The sequence below is a fragment of the Poecilia reticulata genome, chromosome 14, assembly GCF_904066995.2.
Source record: "Poecilia reticulata chromosome 14, P_reticulata-male-v2, whole genome shotgun sequence".
Classification (NCBI taxonomy): Eukaryota; Metazoa; Chordata; class Actinopteri; order Cyprinodontiformes; family Poeciliidae; genus Poecilia; species Poecilia reticulata.
The window spans coordinates 20,178,749-20,200,191 of record NC_088843.1 but is presented as its reverse complement, the minus strand read 5'-3'; the positions used below and the strand labels follow the sequence as shown (position 1 = coordinate 20,200,191).

Sequence of the window (21,443 nt, the reverse complement as noted above, 5' to 3'; positions counted from 1 at the left end):
ACTTGACAAGAACACAACTCCATCGTCTGAGAGGAGGGGGGTGCTTTATCGTCAGTTTGTATTATGAAGAGTTTCCTGCACTCATAAATTCTGCGAGTTTAATTAACTTTTATGACAGGAAAAAAAAGTCAACACATTTAAAAGTCTCTCTCAGCTCCTGGAATGAGGTGACAGCTGCACTCATCAAATGGCTACATCTTTAGAAAGAAAAGGTTCTGCAGACACTTCCGTCGGATGACGGCAAACGGAGACTGCTGAACGGAACTGGATCAGGATCTCAGTCAATTGTAACAATAAAAACTCCTGGCGAAGCCATTTCTAAATATAAACATATTAGAAAAGATCAAATTATCAGAAAGAGGTGAGACAGATAATAGGAGGATTTTTTATTTATTTATTTTTTATCACCTACCCATCCTTTTTCTACACCTGGTTATTCTTGTAGGGTCATAGTGATGAACAACTTCATTCAATTTGCTGCGACAGAAAACTTTTTTTTAAACTAATTTGAATAGTGAACCAAACTTAATGCACTGGTGGATAAGTAGGAGCAAATGGAAAGTATGTGTGACTTTATTTTGGTAAAACGCCTTGAAATGATGTGTTGTGAGTTGACATTATATAAATAAACTGAACTGTGTGTGTGTGTGATTACGCCAAAGAGACCCCCCACACACACAGACAACAACAAGGATTCATACCCAGGAGAGTGTGGTTGCTCTTCTTGTTCCTGATCTTCTAACTTTGTTTCTGATAATTTCTTTCCAAATATCCATTTAAAGGGTGCAAGAAAATGGATGGATGGATGGATTTAGGCAGTGTGACTTCTCATATCAGTTGATGAACAACATAAGTCAAAAAAATGACACACATTTCTTTGTTTATATATATATAAAAAATATTGATACCAAGAACTTTATTTAATGTTGAAGTGAAAAGAAAATAACAGAAAGATTATAAAAGCAAGCTGTCATAGAAAAGCAAGTGCATAACATGGAGTATAAGTAATATTTATTAAATGTTACAGTGGATGTCACAGAAAATGAACTAAAATCATGCAGCACAATCATACAGCAGTTTCCATTTAACACGCGTTTTGTCTCTTGACATCAAATAAATACTGACTAAGCAGAAAACCTGAGCTCTTCACAAGTGTTTTCTCCTGACAAGTGACATCCTGGCAACATAATTACATGAAACACTTTTTTTTTTTCCACCAACTTTCCTTTGACACTTTTTAAAAATACATTAAGGTCTCTGCTGAAAGACAGAAGAAAGATCTGTGGCAGCTACACATGCCCAGAAGCTAAAACCTGACAAATCCATATCCCATTGACATTCCCAGTCAGAACAATTTGACCTGAAATTCTAAAGGAGGCTTTTTTTTTCTAGAGTGCTGAGGCCCAACTGGTGTCCAACCCTCTCTTCTCCCAAACGTCTTAAAACTCCCCCCGCACCCCCATCGCTATCACATTGATTGAGTCCATTGAAGGTCTAGTACTGACTAAATGGTGCAGTCTCCTTCAACTCATGGTACCCCTGGTGGTTTGGCTCTGTAAAGAAACAGAGAGGTCAGTTAGGGCAAAGAAGTACCACAAATCCATCTCTTCTGCATGTTAAAGAAATACTACAGCTCTTTCTGTTTTACACAGAAAGGCAACGGAGTAAAAAAAAATAAAAATACAGAAACCATTCATTTTGAGTTAATTGTTTACAGTTTGAGCTGCTTTCACCTACGTTTAATCTCCTTACACAACAATATGAAAAGCTGCATGTAAGCAGCAGTAGCATTCTGGAGATTATTTAATGATTTTCTGTACGTCCCAGATGATGAAAATGAAAATAGACGCTAGTAGTATACGTTTGAGTGTATAGATAAGTGTTGTGGTACCCAGGCTCATATTTTCTTCCATTAGGGGCTTCTTCTCACTGCAGTTCACCACTCGTCCCTGAGCCGCTCCCAGAATAGTCATGATGTCCACCAAGTTGAGCTTTCCTTCCTCCTTGGCCTCCCCTATTTCTTCCGCCAGCTCCATCGCCGCTTCTTCACGTTCCTCCATTTCTTCTTGTGTCAGCATTGCGTTCAAGCCCTGCCCGGCTGTTGCGTTGCCCACTTGTGGCGGCGCAAGGGAGCACAGAGCTCTCACCTGCCCGTAGGACTTCAGGTGAGCTACATTCGCACGCAAAAACAACAAGAGGACGTTGAGGTCGTTCAGTGGGCAGCCGAGTCTTTGGCGGTTGATGAGATCCAGGGCCGGGAGGACCTCATACACGGAGATGAAGCTAGTGTCCCAAACAAAGAGTCGAATAATGCTAAAAAGGACGATGGGTCCCAGCAGGAGGTAGATCGCTCCGTTGACCACACTTATCACCTGAAAGACCAGCTGCCCTATCATCTTGCACTGAACCAGTTCAGGAATCCAGTTCTGATCCCGCAGCATGCCTGTACGAACAAAGCAGTTAAACTCATCCTGCAGCAAGGCCGAAAGGTGGAAGTAGGCAAGATACAGGCAGGCAGAGGTCATAAAGGTCAGGAGGAGGAAGCCCCGCAAAAACAGCATGCTGACGAGGAAGTAAGAATTTTGCTTGCACTGCATGTATCTCTCCAGTAGGGGGTACTCAAAGTATCTCTTCCGCTTGGCTCTGGAAATAGACAAGAAGAAGAGAGTCAGGAAGACGTTGCTTTTCACACAGCAGCGTGTTTTCTCAAACGCAATCATAGTCCTCAAGATGCTGCTCTGACGTGTCACTGGATTGGACATCGCATGATTATCGTGCGACACACATCATGAGTCAGGAATATCGACGGTCGATGGAAAGGGACGTTTTCGTATTTATTGTAAACACTACGACTACCAGACAACAAGGTCCGTGTGTTTCACATTTCATAGTTGAGTAAAAAAAAAATGCAATTGAAGAAAAAAGTAGCAAGAACGTGGCAATTAGGTGAGTCATGCCAGCTTAAGTAGGACAATCTTAACATGTTGATGCTTAATATTTAACGACGAACAAACTGTGTCTCCCACAGCGACAATTGTTTCAAACTAAATCAATTGTCCAATATAAAAGAGAAATGTGTTTAGTCCTCACTTGCATCTTGACATAACTTGATGGAAACCAGACTATTTATAGATTTGCATAATGGGAGAATACATATTTTATGTATCAAAATGTGGCCAGTTTTCTGTCTGTAGATTGTCATATTTGATAGAAACGAGATAGGAAAGAAGGGTGCTATGATCTTTTTTTTTTCTTTTTTGACAATTTCATCAAAGCAGCATAGCTTGGTGGATATGACCTATTAGTAATGGTGCCCAGGCTGCTCACCGCATCTCCAGCACTGATGTTACTAGGGTTGAGTCAATACAGAACATTTGTAAATTTACACTTCCCAAATTAAAATTTCTTCCTTTATCAAAATATTCCAGTTGACACCATTATATCTGACATCAACAGCTTCTCTGCTGTATTTATTTTTTCTTTTTTTATTGCCTCAGTATGTTTTTCTACCACTCCGATAAAAATAACATTTTCTGGAATCATTAGGATTCCAGAGGGGTGAATGAATACCCATGAGGTTTGGCTAGTAGTCGCTGTAAGCAAGACCACAGAGCTACGTAGAATTTGACAGGCCAATATAAAATAACAAATGTTTGTGCCATGAGCAGAGCCAGGGAGAAGTCTTACCTTTGAAGCTCGGCCTGAAATGTGAGCGGGTTTCTCGTATTCTGCCGCATGTCCAGAATGCTTTGGGCCAGTCGGACCGATCGGTTGTAAGACTTGTCGAGTTCATCTATTATGAAGAGGAGGTCTGAGCCCAGTGTGGGCGTGACAAGCTGGCGCCAGATGAGAGCCGGCAGGTACATCAGGATGGCCATGGCCAAAAGAGAGTAAGGAAACATCTGAAACGACGACGAGAGAAAGATGACAGAAGTGGGCCAAGGGAACAATAAGGAGGCAGGAACAAGTTCAAACAAACTAGAACTTGAACTTTCTGTTGCGTTTGCAAACGAGGTCCTCATTAAAAATGTATGGTGACATTTTCAGCTGAAGTTTTTTTTGCAAGGAAGAAAAGAAAAAAGGCTTCAGCGTATTGCTGCTCGCAGTCTATCAGTCGAGGTAAGTGGGTGAAAGCAAGTCAAGGGAGCCCAGTCAAATGCATTCCACTCACTTTGTGCACCCACAGCGAGCGCTCCTCAAAGTTCCCGTCGCCGTCAAACTCGTGGTGCATGAGAGAATCCCAGCAGTACGTGTCGACATAGCCGGCCTGCTTGACTGTGAAATTGCTGGGAGGGAAGCAGCTGATTTGAGGCCCTGCGAAATAAACAAATCGGAGCTGTAATCTGAGCTGCAAACGTGGGGAGCGGCTCTTCAACTTTCGCTTGATCGTGCCGTATCGGAGCGCCTGCGAGCGGCCTCCCTGCACTCCCAGCTCTCCACATAGAAACTGACAGATAACAGCACTGGAGGTTCATTACCGAACGCAGAGATCTGAGCTTGTTTTTTTTTTTTTTTGCCCTTTTTCCTTCAGCGATACAGATTTTCAAGCAGAGAAATCACATGTTTCCAAATGGCAACCTGACATTTAAAAACCCTGGATGACTCCTTTCTAAGTTTGTTGCTTCTGCAGCCTTATATTTAGTTCACCTAGATATTACCGCATGTGGTTCAACCACTTGAATCCGTTCTGCACCAATCTGTCATTTACCATGGCTGCTCCACCCTCTAACAGTAGGGTGAGGTGGGGCCACACCCTTGGTGTGTCCCACCCGTTTCAGAGTGATGGGAGAGAGACTTTTTTTTTTTTTTTTTCAGCCTCGCCTTCAGTTGCCCAGCTCTGGAAGTAAAAACACACAGCCACTAATTTACTGAGAGGGTGTGATTCCTGCTACAAGCCAACCTTATTATAGATCACAACTACATGTTTCCATATGCTATCTTATCATATGTGTGTGTTCTTAGTCAGCTAAAACTAAATCCACTTTATTTATGGTGAATGTCTGTAGTTAAGATGCTGTTTCATTATTTTTAAACTTGAAACCTGATTCAAACTTTTTTTTTTTTTTTTTAGCTCAATACAAATGTGAAACGGACAATAACAATTGTGGTACATGTTAAGATTTTTTACATTTTTTTTGGAAAGCAAATGTTCTGTATATCTATCCTTTGACTGGTCCATGCAAGCTAAATTCAGGATCTTCTACGGCTTTTTACAAAGTTTTATGAAAGTTGCCATTCCTGCGAGGCAAAGGCTTGTAAATTTCCTCCGCATACGGTTGGAAAAAAAGCAGTTTTGTGGGTGTGTGTGAGCACCTCACACACAGAGGCTTTTGGTTCTCAACACGGCTGTCTACGGTTCCCAGACTCGGGACCTTTTCCTGTACATCTCCCCCTGTCCTTCCCTTGACCTTTCCTGACTCACTGCTGTGAATTGAGGCCACAAGAGATCAATATTTGTGTTTCATTACAATTTATTTCAGATATTTTATATATAAACCAAACATCTCGGAATCTGTTCAGATATATCTCCAGTTTTGCTGAGCAGACTACTACGGACTGCTGCAGCCCATAATATGCAGGGGGGTATTTAAAGGCTCTATTTCAGGGTTTCCCCAAGTGAACTCTGCTGCTCAGGGCCCACTGTCCTCCATGTACTGGGTGCTTCACCTCTGCCACATACCTGACTTAAACAAATGGAGAATTTATTTATTTTTTTTCATGCTTCTGAAAGCATTCGGCAGCGCGCTGATGGGGTTGCGCAATCATTTGCATCAGTTATGCCGTAACAGGAAAAAGCTCGGAAACATAAAGGACCGCGGGGCCCCCGAGGGCCCGGGTTCAGAAGCACTGCCTTAAGGCACGGAACCAGCAGAATGGAGAATGCTGAATGTGTTTGCAGGGCTTTACCCAGAAGCCCCTGTGTGTGTACGTGGGATCAGACACTCCTCTTCTGTCACCTCATCTCATGAGTGATCCTTGTTTGTGAAACCCACTCAGAAAACACATCAAAAAAAGAATATGCTGTAAGAGTATCTCTGAAATAAAAGTAAGGCAAAGCCAAAAAAAAAAAAAGTTAGACATTTAATGAGTGCTTTGTTATTGATTTTTCTTTGCTTCCCTTTTCTACCAAAGGTTTTACATCTGCTACTCCTTTTGGCATTTTTCAAGGTTCTGGAGTTGTTTTAAGGCGGCTGACAGCTTTGATCTCTGCCCCTACTCGACTAGCTGCTAGACTCAGCGTCTCAATCTGCAGCAAGGCAGATGATGCAGAACGGCTACATTACCATCTGATTGTGAAGAGAAATTTTGAGTGAACGTTCAAACGGTTGCAGAAAATGAGAACGGAATGCAAATTAGACGCGTTTGATTTGATTTGTTTTTGATTTGGACCAAATCAACGAGGCAAAAGCGTAACTCCGTCAGACGCTGACGCTGCGCATGGCTGCGATAGACAGGAAGTAGAGGCTGCTAACTAGCATGGAGCGCACGTCTCAGAGAAATGGAGCTGTGTGTTGGACCAGTTGCAGCTGTTCTGTCTTGTCGACTGTTTGTGAAGTTCTGTGCTGTCCGTATACGTTTAGAAAGAAATACAATTATAATGCACTGAAACAGTGGAAAGTGCTGATCATGCTAGGTAAAAGTTTGCTACTTTTACCTAGCATGACTTATTTAGCAGCTGTGCTTCTGTCTCTCCTTTAGCGCATTAGCTATTTTTTGGAAAAGTGAAGAACCACCTCGAGCAAGTATAAAATCCTTTTTGCAAAGTTCTCTCAAGTTTTGCTGTTTACGTCAACCTTTTCTGATGCAATACTTCAAAATGCGGATGAAAAAAAAGTTAAGTGAAACGTGGCTTTGTACTGGTGGAGTACATGTGTGACAACAACAAAAGAAGTGCCTAAAAACCCTAAAAATATGGAAAAAGATGGAAGACATACATAACTACGTAGAAAGGATTTCGAATTACTAAAACAAGTAAACAGGGCAATTAATTTTGCAATAAAGTCTGGAATTCACATGGCCAATCAATGTGCAGAGGTGGAATTACAGCAGTAATCACTCGTCTGCCACCTGCCCGCCGGTTTGTGTGTCGCTTCCGTGTCCAAGGTGCAAAACCGAGGCAAATCTCACGAAAGCGTGTCGCCGTTCACTCGGATCAGCTCGACTCAAATCAGTCTAATATCTGCAGACACATCTATCATCTGAACCTGCTGAACACGTGGGCTATTGCAGTCGCGAGTGGCGACGTCAGCCATTGCCTCAAATGTCAACCTGGCCATCAAGCCTCGGCGAAACCGCGACGAACACGAGGAGAGACGCTGAGCGGGTCCTTGCACCCGTCCTCCTCAGCTTGCTGCTGCTTTGTGTTTGTCTATGTAGAGCAGACGTTCGGCGCTTGCAGACACGGTTCTGTGCACTCGTAATACATGCAGGAGCATCTGTTTCCACGTGCTCGGCTTTTGCCAGTAATTAAATACCATAATGCTGCCACACGGATGGCGTAACCCTGTAAGTGTCACCCCGACGACCCTCTCCGTGCACACAGTTGCTAGGCGATTCATGTGTGAAACGCTCCCAAAACGAGAGGCAGGAGTTAACGTTATTAACCCTCAAGGAGATGAACCAACAACACCGCCTTGAAGGGAATCACTTTTCTTTTCTTTTCTTGCTTCCCGACTGCATGCGAGTTAGCAGGTCGGCCTTGGGCGAAAAGTAGATACACAAATAACCACTTTTTAGTGGAAATCTTGGAAAATCCTTCAGCCTCTGCCTATTTGGCGCCGGAGCAGAAGCTTGCTCCGTCGCTGCTCCTCCATCTCCCAATCCCCAATTAACGTTGGCAGATCCCCGCCACATTTGTGCCTCGAACAAGATTTTCTTGGCTGAGAGTGCAGGTGCAAGTAAACCCGACTTCTCTGCGGCAGAGCAATCAAGCGCCGTTGTGAAATCGTCAGTGTAGCAAAACCAGACAGCCAGGATCCATGAGATGAGCCCCGGCACTCCAACCACCACCACCCACCTCCCCCCGCCCCCACCCGCTGCTGGTTGATCAACATATCCCCTCATTTGACTCAAATAGAGAGGAGCCGCCGCACAAGAACTTTGCCTTGTAATTACAGTTTGCCCGTCTCGGTAAACGCGGCTCTCAATCATCCCCTGTGGTAATTAGCATCAGGAGCATCAGGCTGATTGCAGGCCAGCTCTGAAGGGAAGACGCTCTGCTCAAAGTCACGAGAGTCAGTCTCTTTACTCTCTCCCTCCTTTTAGAATGACTCCAGACACCCTGGTTGTGAGATTTTCCATTCTATATATATATATATATATATATATATATATATATATATATATATTCTTTTTTCTTTCAGATTGGCTGAAAACCTTTTAGATGACAAATGAAACAGCAGAGAAATCATTCAACTCCCCAGTGGAGTTTCTCTTTCAGCAACTTTGGCTGCTGCTGCCATTTGCAGGAGAAAGATTTTCATTTAACTTACTTCTGAAAATAACTTTAAAAAAACACACACACACACACATTCACGTTAACCGCTGCGGCAGAGATCACTGCTGCTTTAGTTTGTGCCAAAATCCCAGTTAGCAAGAGTTAGCAATGCTGCTCCATTTGGAAAGCTCAGGAATGAGACGCCGCGCGGTCAGAGTTCCTCTCCGCAGCCTGTGTTTGCGTTCAGTTTCGTGGACTTTAACTCCGTCGATTCGAAACCGTTTTGAGTCGGGCTAATTGGAGCACATCAATCATTTGCATCTTTATTCTAATATTCCTGAAACGTTTGACTCAATTTAGTTAGCGAGTAAGAAATGGGCAACTTCATGCATGAACACATACAAATTAACTCTCCCTTCATGTAAGATTTAAAGCGAGGTTTTTTTTTTGTTTGTTTGTTTGTTTAATTTAGCCATTTCTGTGAGCAAAAGAACAGGAGAGAATTAAACAAATTAATAAGCTGTTAAAGGCCAGGATGAAAATCCTGTAAAAGTGATGTGTATATATATATATATATATATATATATATATATATATATATATATATATATATATATATATATGTGTGTGTAATAACTGAATAAGGACTAATCTGTGTGTGGGAGCTACGCTGAACTGTGATCATGAATTTATTATTTTACTCTGGGCTGAATGAATTTACAAGTAGTTCCCGTTGAGGGTGAACTGGCACAGTGCCGTTCAGGACAAGCACAACGTAATTAATATGCAGAAAATTCTAATATTACTTAAAAAGAGCAAAATAAACAAACCAAAGAAAAAAACACACCACTGTGCAACACAAAGCCTAGCTCTTATTGCAGGGGCTGATAAAGGGCAAAAGCAAATGGAAACCAAAGCAAATGTCCTGTCGCTGTGTTTTTAAAAAACAACAACCAAAAAAAAAAGGACGAAAAAGCAGCTTAGAGGCAGAACTGCTCACCCAGGGAGATCTCGCGGGCGAAGGCCATGCAGACCAGCATCAGTGGGAGGCCCACAGACACATACTTGATGACCTTGTCCAGAGGAAGCTCCAGTTCCAGGTGGTTGATCCTGTATATCCCAGAGCTGTCCTGCAGCAGGGCATCTGATAACATGGCCTTGGCCGCTGCCTGGGCGATTGACATTCTGGACACCTACCCGGTGATAACAGAGACGCTTATTTTTCAGGACAGTAAAGGAGGACAGGGAGACGGTTGAAGCGTTCAGCTGTGCATGTAAAAAAATAATAATAATTTTAAAAAAAACAGAAAAGAAGAAGAAGTCCTGCTCGTGACCTTCAACACGTCTCTCCCACCGCGTCGTTAGTTATTAACAAAATGGGATACAATAACACGGAAATGTCACTGCGTCTCTTAGGCTTTTTCTTTTTTTTTAAAAGAAAAACAACAACAAACAAACAAACAAACAAACAAAAAGCTTCAACAAGTAATGAAACTTTTAAGTTCCTTACTTTTAGTTCTCCCGTCTTTTTCTCCCCTGATATCCGTTGTTTGCGGACCCAAAGAGTCTCCCTCTTACGGCCCGTGTGGAGCTGGAAAGCTCCTTAAGTATTCAGGGAGTGCCTTGGTAAATGAGGGGTTGGATCTGGGCTGGACCGGGCCGAGCCGGGACTGGCTCTAATTACAGAGTGGACATCTGGGAGCGTACATGTGCCCAGATGGCACTGACAGCAGCAGACCTCCAGTACTCAACAGTGGGCCTGGAGGCAAGCCTCTGTGTGTGTGCGTGTGTGTGTGTGTGTTTGTGGCTCTGCTGTAGTTGGACTGTGAAGCATGCTGGCTGTGGCCCACTTCAAACAAGTGAACCTTCGCCAGTGGCTTTTCCAGCCTCTGTCATTCTGATTCTATTTTTTTCCCCCTGCTCTTCAGCCTCTGAGCCGCTGCTGAGACGCCGCGGCGTGAAGGCAGGCGTGTTCCTGACTGCATGCATTAAGGGAGAATCAAACATGGAAGAAGCGTGTATTCTGTTTGAGGGGGTCTGACGTGCAGGGAACACTGGTGGCTGAAAAGATACTTTGTGCTAACATGTCAGCGCTGCTGAAGAGCTGGAGCAGTTTCTCTTCCAAAACTCTTGGAAAAAAAAAAAAAGAGAGAAAAAGCTTTAAGATCATCATTTCATGGCGGCTCTTCTGATCGTGTTCTCTCGCAGACGGGAGAAAATGTTTAACTGGAGTCGGCAGTTGACTCCGATTCCTATATTCTTTGAATTTAGGGGATATGTTTTTAATAGGCGGCGGAAACGGATACGAAACAGTACGAAAACGGAAGCGTTTCTGTGTTTTTCTCACCTGTTTATTCGACTGGACAGGTGGAGTTGTTACGAGATGTTTCCTATTGACACTGCTTACTACACTTCATTAAAACTGTTGGGAACATAAACTGTATAGGCGGTGTGTAGATCACACACATTCTCCCTGGCTGTCTAGCTTCTTCCCACAGTCAAACAAAATGCGTGTCAGGACGGTTAGCATCTGTAAAATGCGGTTCAGAGAGAATGTGAATGTGGGTTTGTGTCTAACAAACACGGCCCAGCTAAGGCCAGCAATGACTCAGCTGTTCAAACTTCAATCCAGTTTCGCCTTTGGATTAAAGTCTGTTAAGTTTGTCTATTCTTGGGCAGAAACAAGCCCTGGTTTCTATCGTATAATAATGTTTAATTTGGGGAAAGAGTAACTTTTAATCGCCTAAACTATGTTTACTTTGTCTTAGTGGCGTTTCCCTGCTTGTTGAGCTACAGCTGGTCTAGATGCTAAAGCTCCTGCATCCCAAAACAGCAATGCTAATAAATGATTTAGATTGTTTATGGCCCTTATTATTTGCTTCCTCATTCAGTCAAATACTAATAAAGCATCACTTCCTCAAAATAAAGTTCTGTCTTTTGGAATGTGAAATAATATTTGGACTGCATATAAAGTCTGTCAACTGGTCTAAACTGGTAGTAATTCATTTAGGGCTAATTTGCTCAAAATATCTCTGCAGTGCAATACTTGGACTTCTTTAAGCAGACAAGTTCAAACTGAACGCATCTTTTATTGGTCATTGGCTCTATTTCTAGCTACTTTGCTTTTACATTTGCTTTTAGTTCCATCCTTGTTTCACTTTTCGCCAGTCGTTCACTTGACTGAACGTTTGAATTCTTTCGTTTATGGTATTCCACATTGGAGAGAAGTATCTGAACATGCGCAGTGTCTCGCCGTTCAAAGAACACCGGCGCTGGACATCCGTCTCCATAGGTCATTTTAAAACATAAGCCTCTTCACAGCGATGAGTCTGAGCTACTCAGATTCTTTAAAATACTCATTGATTCCCCACTAATTGCTCTCCAGGTAAAACCTGTTTGTGTTAATAATGGGAATCTCTGGCAACTACCAAAAATACCTTTTGGTTTTTTAAGCATGGCAGTAGGATGCGCGTGCGATGTTAAACATGAGCAAAGAATGCAGCAGCTACATTTCAGAAAGCTGCATTTTTAAAGCAGCGCCAGCTGAGCAGATGAGTGGGTGTGTTCCTGTGTGTTAGATTACAGGTTTGAGGGAGAACCAGTGGGTGGGAAGCTATATAAAACATGTGACAAAGAGCTGAGGTAAGTAAGTGAGGTAAGGCAATGCACTGTGGGAAATACAGACATAGGGAAAAGCAAGAGAACCCCCAAGATTATGTTTTATTTTTGTTTTTTTCCCCTTTTGGTTCTTTTCTTTATACCAGGTTTTTAAACTGGTGTGTTGCACTTCTTCGACCGGACATAGAAGACGTCAGGAAATGCAAATGAGTACATCAGATTTACATGTTTTAATTATTAAAACTGATCTATTGAAACACAATAGATTGTGACAACAAAGTGTACAAATGAAATAGAAATATTCCCCTAGTTGCTCTGGAAGATCCATTAAAAAAGGCGATCAAGAAAAGAATATTAATGAGCAAAGTACTTCACAATGAACTATCAGAACATTCAATACAGCATGAGTTGTTGTTTTTTTTCTCTGTTAAACATTTTCACATTAGCAATGACTGATTTCATTTGTGTTCTGGACAAAAAGAAGAATCCCCCGAAGAATTTCATGTGATTCCCAGTTTTCTCAAAACGCCTTCTCTGTTTTGCTCGTTTTTTTTTTTTTGTTGCTAAAAATGTCTCTCTGCTCTGAAGTTTCCAGCCGTCACCGTGGGATTTCTGCTGTTGCAACAAGTGAGATGAATCCAGCAAGGTGATTAAAAAATACACAGGCCGTTATTTCTGAGGGTCCGCGGCTGGATTGGAGTACGTATGTACATGTCGGCCACTTCTTTTCAGTCAGAAACTGTCACCTTTGCTCAAGTTACTCTTTGAGGGCACACACGCAGGCAGACACACAAATAGAACTGAATAAATATGCAAACCTCCCAACATCAGGATGCAAACAGAGGGAAAAATCCAATTTACATACTGTATGAGCAGTCAGTGTACACCGGTGTACAACAACTGTTTGTTTTTTGTTTTTTTCCTCCCCCGTGTTTGTGTGTGTGTTTTTTTTTGTTGTTGTTTTTTTTTTTTGGCTCGCAGAAGAAGAAACTATAAACTGAGCGAGTTTCGAAACGTCATGCTGAAGATGTGGATTCGCTGCAGCGTCGATTCGGGGGTCGTGGAAGAGACTCTGTTCAACCTGAGAACCTCGTAGTCGTGTTTAAACGCGTGTCGCAGCAGAGGAAGCTCCCCCCCCTTCTGCAGATGTTTGGGAACGCCTCCCTCCGTCCTGTCGACCTTTGCCTCCCCCACCGCGCCCCGTTTTACAAAATAAGATGACACGTTTTGCTGCTAAAATCAAACTACGACCTCCTGTCAGTAAAAACAAGATTAAGAAAAAAAAAAAAAAACATTCTGCAGCCCTTTTTTTTTCTTCTTCTTTTTTTAGGAACTTCAGGTGCCAAAATATTACATTCAGTTTAATATCTGTTCCCACAAATCATCAAAAATTCTTCCTGTGCAGAGTTTAAGATTTTTGATGCATGGAAACGACTCCTCGTTGTTCTGTGCAGCATTCTCTCTGTTTTTTAAATTTTATTTTTATTTTTCAAAATATCCCAGAATGTATTAAACAACAGGGATTGTTTCCATTCCATAACTGACCCAAGCTGTGAAGTCCAAAGACGTGCTACCATCCAAACATCCCAGCTGGTCACTGAATGATGACGTACAACGATGAAGATGCAACAACACAGATCTCGTGTGTCAGCGAGCTGAACTTTGTTGTCTACGATCAGGGCGTGTTGTCTGCGGTGACGATGCAATGTGGCCTTAGAGAAGCAGGAGTTGTTCGGCGTTCGAGCCAGGCCGGCGTGGTGCGAAAGGGGCTCGCATTGAGCTCGACAGCTCGAGGTCAAAGTTCACGCTGCCCTCTCTCCCTCTTCCTGTCCAGCTACTCCAGCTCGTCTCCTGCGTCCATGCTGAGCTCTCTTCGTCCCCCTCCCCTGCCGGACAGTTGCCTTCCTCTGTTGTGTTCCTCCTCTCCTTCCTCTTCCTCCTCCTCCTCTTCTTCTTCCTCGTCCATGCCTTCCTCTTCCTCCTCCTCCTCCTCCTCGTCCTCGTCGTCCTCCGTGCCATCCATGGAGTCGTCGGCCCCCAGCATGGCCTGCTGCATGGCCAGGGTGGCGGAGTCCGAGGACAGCGACTGGAGGCCGTCCATGCTGAGCGGGTCTGCGGCACAGGGCAGCGGAGTTAGTCTGGGCGTGGAACAAGCTAGCCACACAGTTACTGCAAAAAGAAAAACGCTTAAATATTTTATCATTGCTGCTCCTGCAGTTTCCTGCAATTTATTTTAATGAGATGTCCAGAAAAAAACAAAACATGCTGGGCAGAAAAAAAGTTTCCCCTTTTTGGGCTACAAGAGCATAGAGCAATGCATCAATAAGGATTAAAATAAAAGATTATATAAAGTATAAAAAGAATGATAGTTGTTATAATAATTTTAATTATAACTGTATAATTCTATAAAGATAACAATGCTGTAATTATATAATAATAATACAATTCTAAAATATTAATAGAATAAAAAATGTAAGCCACTGTGAGTACAACAAAGAGACATAATGACAGTGATAATGAGCATTATCATTATTGTTATTCTATTTTACTGTACATCATCACAGCTGAAATAATCAATGTTATTTTCTTTAATTAGTAGCAGTAGAAATATTTTTAGCAAATAAAAAAACCCCATAGATGAATGAATACTTGTCTTTTGTTTGTTTGTTTCTGTAAATACCACGGAACTGATTTATTTTTAAATCCGGGTCATCGTGATGCGAGAATCTAAAAATATCTAATATCCAAACATGTAAAACACACGAAGAAGACACTCTAATGAGGTGCAAGACTAGATCAGGTCGGGAATGGAACTAATGGGGGAGTTTAGTTTGCTTCCTTGCATCGTTCAGTCTCTTACCTGCGTCACCTCAGGTGCCGAGATAACAGAGAATAAATTACAGGCAGCTTAAATCCATATTGCACTCTGGGGACAGTTCCTTTGTCTTTGTCTGAGTTGCTCTCAGGAGACTTCCAACTAGTTTTAAAAACATGCTCATCTGATTCCTGAGGGGAAAGTTCTCTCTCTCTCTCTCTCTTTTTAAATAATAAAAAAAAGATGACAAGCTTTGCCCTTGAAATAAACTCTCGCTCAGCTCGCAAAAACCAGGCAACACCGCCATCTAGTGGCTAGAATTTAAGTTCACGTCTACTCGTGACGAAAACGTGGATGTGTCACAAATGGAGTGTGTTGCACACTTGTTCGTTATTTTTCTTGTCTTGTAGAGCTTTTAATGAGTTTAGCTGAAATTAATGTCGTCTTGCAGTGGAGGAACTGTGATCAACAGCCACCTCAGGTCTACCAGACAGTCGGACCCCAGTCATGATGATGATGAATCCAACATTTGCTACATCTTCAGCTAGAGTGTCTTGCTTTCACGCTGCTCCGTGTCAAACTAAACAAACTCTTTGAGCGACCTGCTTACCAGGTGTTTACCAAGAACCACTGAAGTAAACGGCATAAAAACCTCAGAGGGCAACGCAGCCTCAGTTCATGTGAAATTTTACCGCAACAGCATGTAAAATAATGTTAAAGACATGAAACAAAATGTGTGTCCATGCAAACTGTGACTTGTGGATAAGATGTTGATTTTTGTGTGACTGTTGGCCTACTTTCTGAGTTGTTCACGGTCTGAGATCTGTGCGTCTGTAGTACTCCGGCCACGATAGAGTCTGGCCAGAAGCGCTGTGTGGGCCGGTGCTGGGACTTCATTTTCTTCGCTTTAGGAGCCGGGTCCGGATTACTGGCATCCAACATGGGCTGAAGAATCCGGCGCCGGGCATTGATGAACCTTAAAAACCGAAAAATGGAAAAAAGGATGACGGAAAACCTAACAACATGGATGGCAAAGATCAGCAAGCAAAAACACTTTTGTAAAAACTATTCAATCATTCAAGCACATAAACCACTTCTGGTGACAACAGTCTAAAGATATCGACTGCAATCAGTCTATGAGATTTTGGTGGATACAAGTCTTCTTTAGGACTTGAATATTTGAGAACATTGAGGTTTGCAGAACAGTTCTCTGTACAAATATTGTATTGGCTCATTTTTTCCTGCACATGGGATCTTACCTGGTGGGTCTGGTGCTAAAGGCATGGACATGTGCATCCTTGATCAATGCTTCATTGCTGTCCTTCAGTCCTACACTCTTTGACCATTGTTAGAAGGTGGTCAACCACTACAGCTATCTGCCAGTGGTATAGCCCGTGTCAGGCCTCTGCCTCCAACAATATCTATCTACTGTACGTCATTGGAGAAAAATGTGTTTTGTCAGGGGAGACAAAACTGGGCTTTTCAGCTCCAAACACTCCATGTCTGATGTAAAACATTGTATATACACTGAAAAGCATCCTATGTCGACTGTTGAGGATGTTGGAGAACCACAGGTGTTGGGAGTCTGTCCATATAAGGCCATTGGGAATCTTGAGTGCATGTCATTAAACTCTGCAAAGAGTAATGGTAAGATCCCTGTACACTGGTTGTGCTGTGGTGGCGCAGGGGTTAAGCACAACCCACATATGGAGGCCTTAATCATTGATGCGGCCATCGAAGGTTCGATTCCTGACCTGGTGAACTTTGCCGCATGTCTTCCCCTTCTTTCATTACCCACTTTCCTGTCAAATAAAGGCCAATAAAATCTTTAAAAAAAGAGATCCCTGCATGCTTCAACCTTGTGTGGGGCAATTAATTCACAGCAATAAGTGTGGCACCACTTATTTTGGGAGAAATAAATATGTGATTTGTTTCATCATACTGAATAACTGTACTCACTGCTAATGGTAATTTCACAGTATAGCGTGAATTTATATCATTGTGTTATAATGGATTTAACACATTTTTGTTATGAGTGTGAATAATTGAGGCAGCAATGTGGATACAGTACTCGCATCTTCTTTTTGTTCTCTTGTCAACCCATCCAAACATTCCAGACTTGCTCAGTCTTTTCGACGTGAGCGGTTGTTTGTGTTCGATCTCCAACAAAAGATATTGAGGAAAATGTTCCCGAAGTCTTTCCTGTTCTTTCAGATGCATTTTCTGGGTTTCTTGGAATTTCTCAGACAACCTAACCTGCCTAGAGCTTGTTAAGACATACACTTTTAGAAGATTTTCTTGAATGCCTCTCAATTATAAATAACCTGCTTGACTCCATAGTGAGAAACTCCTGAACGTATGGACTTTGATGAGTATGCAAACCTTCTCAGAAAGATCATACACAACAAAAATGTCTTCTCTATGGTTAGTGCTGATGTATCTGCCCCATCGCATGTGTTAATATCCACCTGGATGCTCCAAAGCAGTAAACCTTGTAAACTCCAGTTGTTGCATGGTTCCTCAAAGTGGCTACTTATAATTAGAGTCTAAATAAAAGCTAACGAATGCTAATTTCTTTAATAATTCTTAAAGAGGGAGACCTGAGTTTTTCTTAGTTGTCATATTCTATCCCATGACCAATACAATCCATACGTACAAGGTGTTTCATTGTGCTCTTTAGTTATCTATGTTTTATTTTTTGTTTGTCTGTTTTGCAAAGATATGTTTAGTGAAAAATACACCCAAAAACAGTAAAATGACCTCCTCCACCACCAAAAATTGGAAAATTATCAAGAAGGACAGTAACAGGAACTGGCAATGAGTGAATAAAAACTCCATACTCATTATGCCAATGAGTATGGCTTACATACTACGGTGGTGATTATCTGCCTTAAAACAGGTGAGTCTATTGACAACATGCTACAGGAAAGAATGAGGAAATAGCAACAGAAAAAGAAAGGGGAAAAAAAGGAACAATACTTTTAGATCCTAAATTTTACTAAATTATTTCTTAAGTGGTCAAATTACCAATAGCCAATATCTAAAAGGTATTCTCCAGAAGGTACAACTGTTTGTGTTCGTATTTGACACTTTAGAAAGTATTTAATTTCTGGTGCACGTGACATTTACGGCCAGCAGATGGCAGCAAAGCTGTAGCAAAAATAACCTGAAGCTCAAACGTCTTGAGTCTATACTTTCAGGAGTTGCCCATGTGCCCAGTGCTGCCTCTCTGTATGAAGACTTTCACCCGTCAGTGCAGATTTAATTAGGAGCTGTTAGGGTTGCAGCAGCTTACCAGTTGTTCACTTGCAAGAGGGTGAGACTTGTTTGTGCAGCAATCTGCCTCTTCTCGTCTTCTGTTGGGTATGGATGCTGGAAAAAGGAGGGAGGACGCACAAGCTCAGTTTTTCCTCCAGGTTTCATGCGAGTGTTTTACTTGTTAATGAAGGTCGACTTCTGTTGAAACAAATAATTCTACTTCCCTGTCCCCGTTTCACGCTTGACTATTCACCGTCAAGTTTATTAGTACAGCACGTTTCTGCGACGAGGCAGTTCGAAGTACTCTACGCGATCCTCGTCTCTTCTAATTCTACAGCAGCCGCTTCGAAACAGTGGATCAGCTCTGATGGATGCTGATGCTAAAGCTCACCATGAGATGTTGGAAGAGCCAGGAACGCATGATGTTGGTGGCGTGTTTGGGCAGGACCCCTCTCTTGTTCTTTGACTTCTTGTCTTCACTGTCCAAAAGAGATGACAAGTCCACATTTACCTTTGCAAAAGGCAAGAAGGGAGGAGGGAGCATAAAAGGGGGGGAAAAAGGCACAAAAAAAAATGGTTAGGCTTAGTTATTGTTGCCACGGAAACAAAGGGAGACTACCAATTACCTTTCCTTTTTTCAGCAGCAAGGGCAGAAACACCTTCTAAAGTGTCACCATGGTAACTGAATTTGAGTAATGATACTTAAAATATAAAAATGCAGAGGAGCCTACGAGTCTGTAGTCTGCTCGGTGTCTTACATTAAGAGTTAAAAGAGCCCAGGGTCAGGCCCCAAGTTTGAATTTCACAGAACGGTGCTGGTTTAGTTTACTACTGGTGGGGAAGCAGAACGTGTTTGACTTGCTTTGCTCACAGTTGTTGACCTAAAGCCTGTTGGAGAGAAATGATTATTCAGAAGGTTTTATCTGGAGTGTGAACGCAAGACAAAGAAACGGTCTTAGGGCCGATCCCGTCTTTGGCAGCATGTAGCGTAAATATGGACGGTGTGTGTTTCTGTGAGACTGAGCTTATTGTGGATGAAGCAAAATCACGTCATGCTTTTCAATGTCTTAAGTGTTGATACCAAGATTTACAGTTGAAACCACATGTTTACATCCAGTGTTAAAAAAAACAAAAAAAAAACATAACCTTCTGCTCAGTTTCTGACTTTAACATTAGGTTTCTCTCATTTAGGTTGATTAGGGTTACCAGTTATTTCTACATACTCTCCTGTCATCATTATGCCATTTATTTTGTGAAGTACATCAGGGACAAGCTTTTGCCCTCTTCCTCCCAACATAACAATGGTCAATGCCTTAAACTTTAGTGTCATAGAACCACAGGACATGTCTACAAAAAGTGTTGTCTTTTAGAGCATCTGAAACTGTAATCTAGTTTTATTTATGTTGCTTCTTCCTCTCTGAGTGACCTCTCAGCGGTGCAGAACCCATTTGACCGCAGCACATGACAGTTTCATTGGACGTTCTACTGCAATCTGAGGTTGATCTTTCAATTTTCAGCCTCCGTAATACTTCCCCTCTGCCATTTTTTTCCTTCCACTCTCAATCCCTGCATTGTTTGGCATTTGTGTCGCTATTACCTTGCCATATGTGTTTGTTTATTTGTTCTTTGTTTTTTTTTTAATTTCCCCAGAAGGAATGCCTGTTCCATTATGGGTTTAAATACGCCTCTATCCCGCGCAGAGTCATTGGAGTTGTTGCTGCTTGAGACTTTATGAACTTGTCTGTTTTCCATCAGACAGCTTTTCACCACAACAGGCCTGATTCAAGCTTTGTCCTCCTGAAAATGACTCGATAGGACGACCGAGGACAACTTTTGACTAACTGGCTTCATGGGATCAACTGACTTATTTTCATTATAATCAAATTGCAGGGTATGTAACCGGGTCACATATGAACTGATTTGAACTGGATCTGGATCAAACTGGATTCTCCCCGTTTTTAAAACGCCATGTTGGAACTTCACGTCATTTTGGTTGAATACACTGAACTGTATTGAGGTAGTAATAAAACCCAGCACGCTTCCTAATATTGTAAATTCTAGGTTTATACTTGACATTTAATGGCAACTAGGATAAAATCCACGATAAATAAAAGCTAAATTGGACTGATATGCGCCTTAGGAAGTGTGTGAAGTCCAAATTTAAACAATCATCCATGTGCTCCGGCAGTGCAACGCATTACATGGGAACTTCGCTTATTACTAATGACTACAGCTTCACATCGCATTTATAGTTGTGACACAAAACAAGACTCATTACAGTTGCAGATGGGCTTCACTTGGATAACCTCCCTAGCCCAGGGTATGTACGCGTTCCAGGGCAAAGGGAGGCCGAGTTAATTGGCGGCACTGAGCTCGAGAGTGTGATTACCCGGGGCTTGTCTGCAAAGTAGCTATGGGGCGGTGTTCAATTCCCAGCACAAATGTAGCACTCTGCTTTGGCAGGGCTGATGCTACCCAGTGGGCTCTTCTATAACTGTCAAGCACAGAATTACCTCTGTGAAAATCTAAGTCAGCACTGCGGCAGATACAACACCGCTGCTCCAGGTTTTTATGCATTGACACTGTGATGCATTTGACGTCGCTAACTCTATAATTAGAGTTCTCTTTTGTGAACACGCAAGCATTCTCGGAAGTGGACGTACAAGTAAACTTGTTTCAGAAACACCTTGGAGTACCGTTCCTGGCCTACCTCTTGATGTTTTCCGTGTTTCGTGGATTCTGCCGGGATTTTAGGTCACAGAACAACAAAGCAGCTTCTATTTGAGAAGCAGAATTTAAATGAATAAATAAATAAAACTCAGAAAAGTGTAGCAGGCCTCTATAGCCCCCCAGAGTCGATACTTTGTAGCATTACCCATCTTTTCATCAGTTTGATGCTGATCGAGACCCACCACCTCTGAATACACTCAGGAAAGATTCACCCAGTAACCCAAGTCTGGTGAAACCACTAAAGTTTTTTAAAAGTTGGTAAAATTTCAAAATAGAATTATTATTGGTCGGCATCACCGGAAAGGTGCTTTATAAATTAATTCCACTTACCATTTAGTCTGTGATGCTAAAGGTTGCACATGTAAGGACACGTCGGCCCCTACATGTTCTGTAATAAGCTCTTCTGTACATCTACAGTAGCTGCTAAAGTGTTACCTTTGCAACATGCATATATCTTCCATAGTGTCCACACTTAGACTTTTCAGCCATGAGTCCTGACAGGATCGTAATGTCTTTTATGATCCTGCCTGATAAACATCAGGAAGAACAAACAATTTCCATTTGCTTGGCAGCAGGGGGCACATT

The 21,443-nt window shown here is 42.2% G+C and overlaps 2 protein-coding genes across 8 annotated transcripts in view; both read right to left on the bottom strand.

The window, feature by feature from the left end:
* Window positions 1-994: 994 nt before the first annotated feature.
* LOC103476231 (pannexin-3) lies at window positions 995-12,165 on the bottom strand. 3 transcript variants are annotated; one of them, XM_008428421.3, is made up of 6 exons: window positions 9,948-12,165; window positions 9,438-9,630; window positions 4,172-4,314; window positions 3,688-3,902; window positions 1,892-2,643; window positions 995-1,553 (listed from the first exon to the last, which is right to left on the bottom strand). In XM_008428421.3, exons 2-6 carry the CDS (start codon window positions 9,619-9,621, stop codon window positions 1,495-1,497), a joined length of 1,353 nt encoding a protein of 450 aa, XP_008426643.2. In that variant the 5' UTR covers window positions 9,622-9,630; window positions 9,948-12,165; the 3' UTR covers window positions 995-1,494. The 3 variants fall into 3 exon arrangements, with proteins under 3 accessions (XP_008426643.2, XP_081471452.1, XP_008426642.2); XM_081615326.1 differs by having other exon boundaries at window positions 995-2,643; window positions 9,438-9,703; XM_008428420.3 differs by having other exon boundaries at window positions 995-2,643.
* A 105-nt stretch (window positions 12,166-12,270) lies between these two features.
* The window catches only part of pknox2 (pbx/knotted 1 homeobox 2), a 92,422-nt gene continuing 83,249 nt past the window's right edge, over window positions 12,271-21,443 (bottom strand). For 3 of the 5 annotated variants that reach the window (XM_081615320.1, XM_081615323.1, XM_081615322.1), the window contains 4 exons: window positions 18,520-18,639; window positions 18,166-18,242; window positions 15,668-15,846; window positions 12,271-14,224 (listed from right to left, as the gene is read on the bottom strand). In XM_081615320.1, coding sequence (XP_081471446.1) covers window positions 13,890-14,224; window positions 15,668-15,846; window positions 18,166-18,242; window positions 18,520-18,639 — 711 coding nt within the window. In that variant the 3' untranslated portion in view covers window positions 12,271-13,889. The remainder of the gene's footprint in view (window positions 14,225-15,667; window positions 15,847-18,165; window positions 18,243-18,519; window positions 18,640-21,443) is intronic. The other 2 variants (XM_081615324.1, XM_081615325.1) reach the window with 1 other exon arrangement.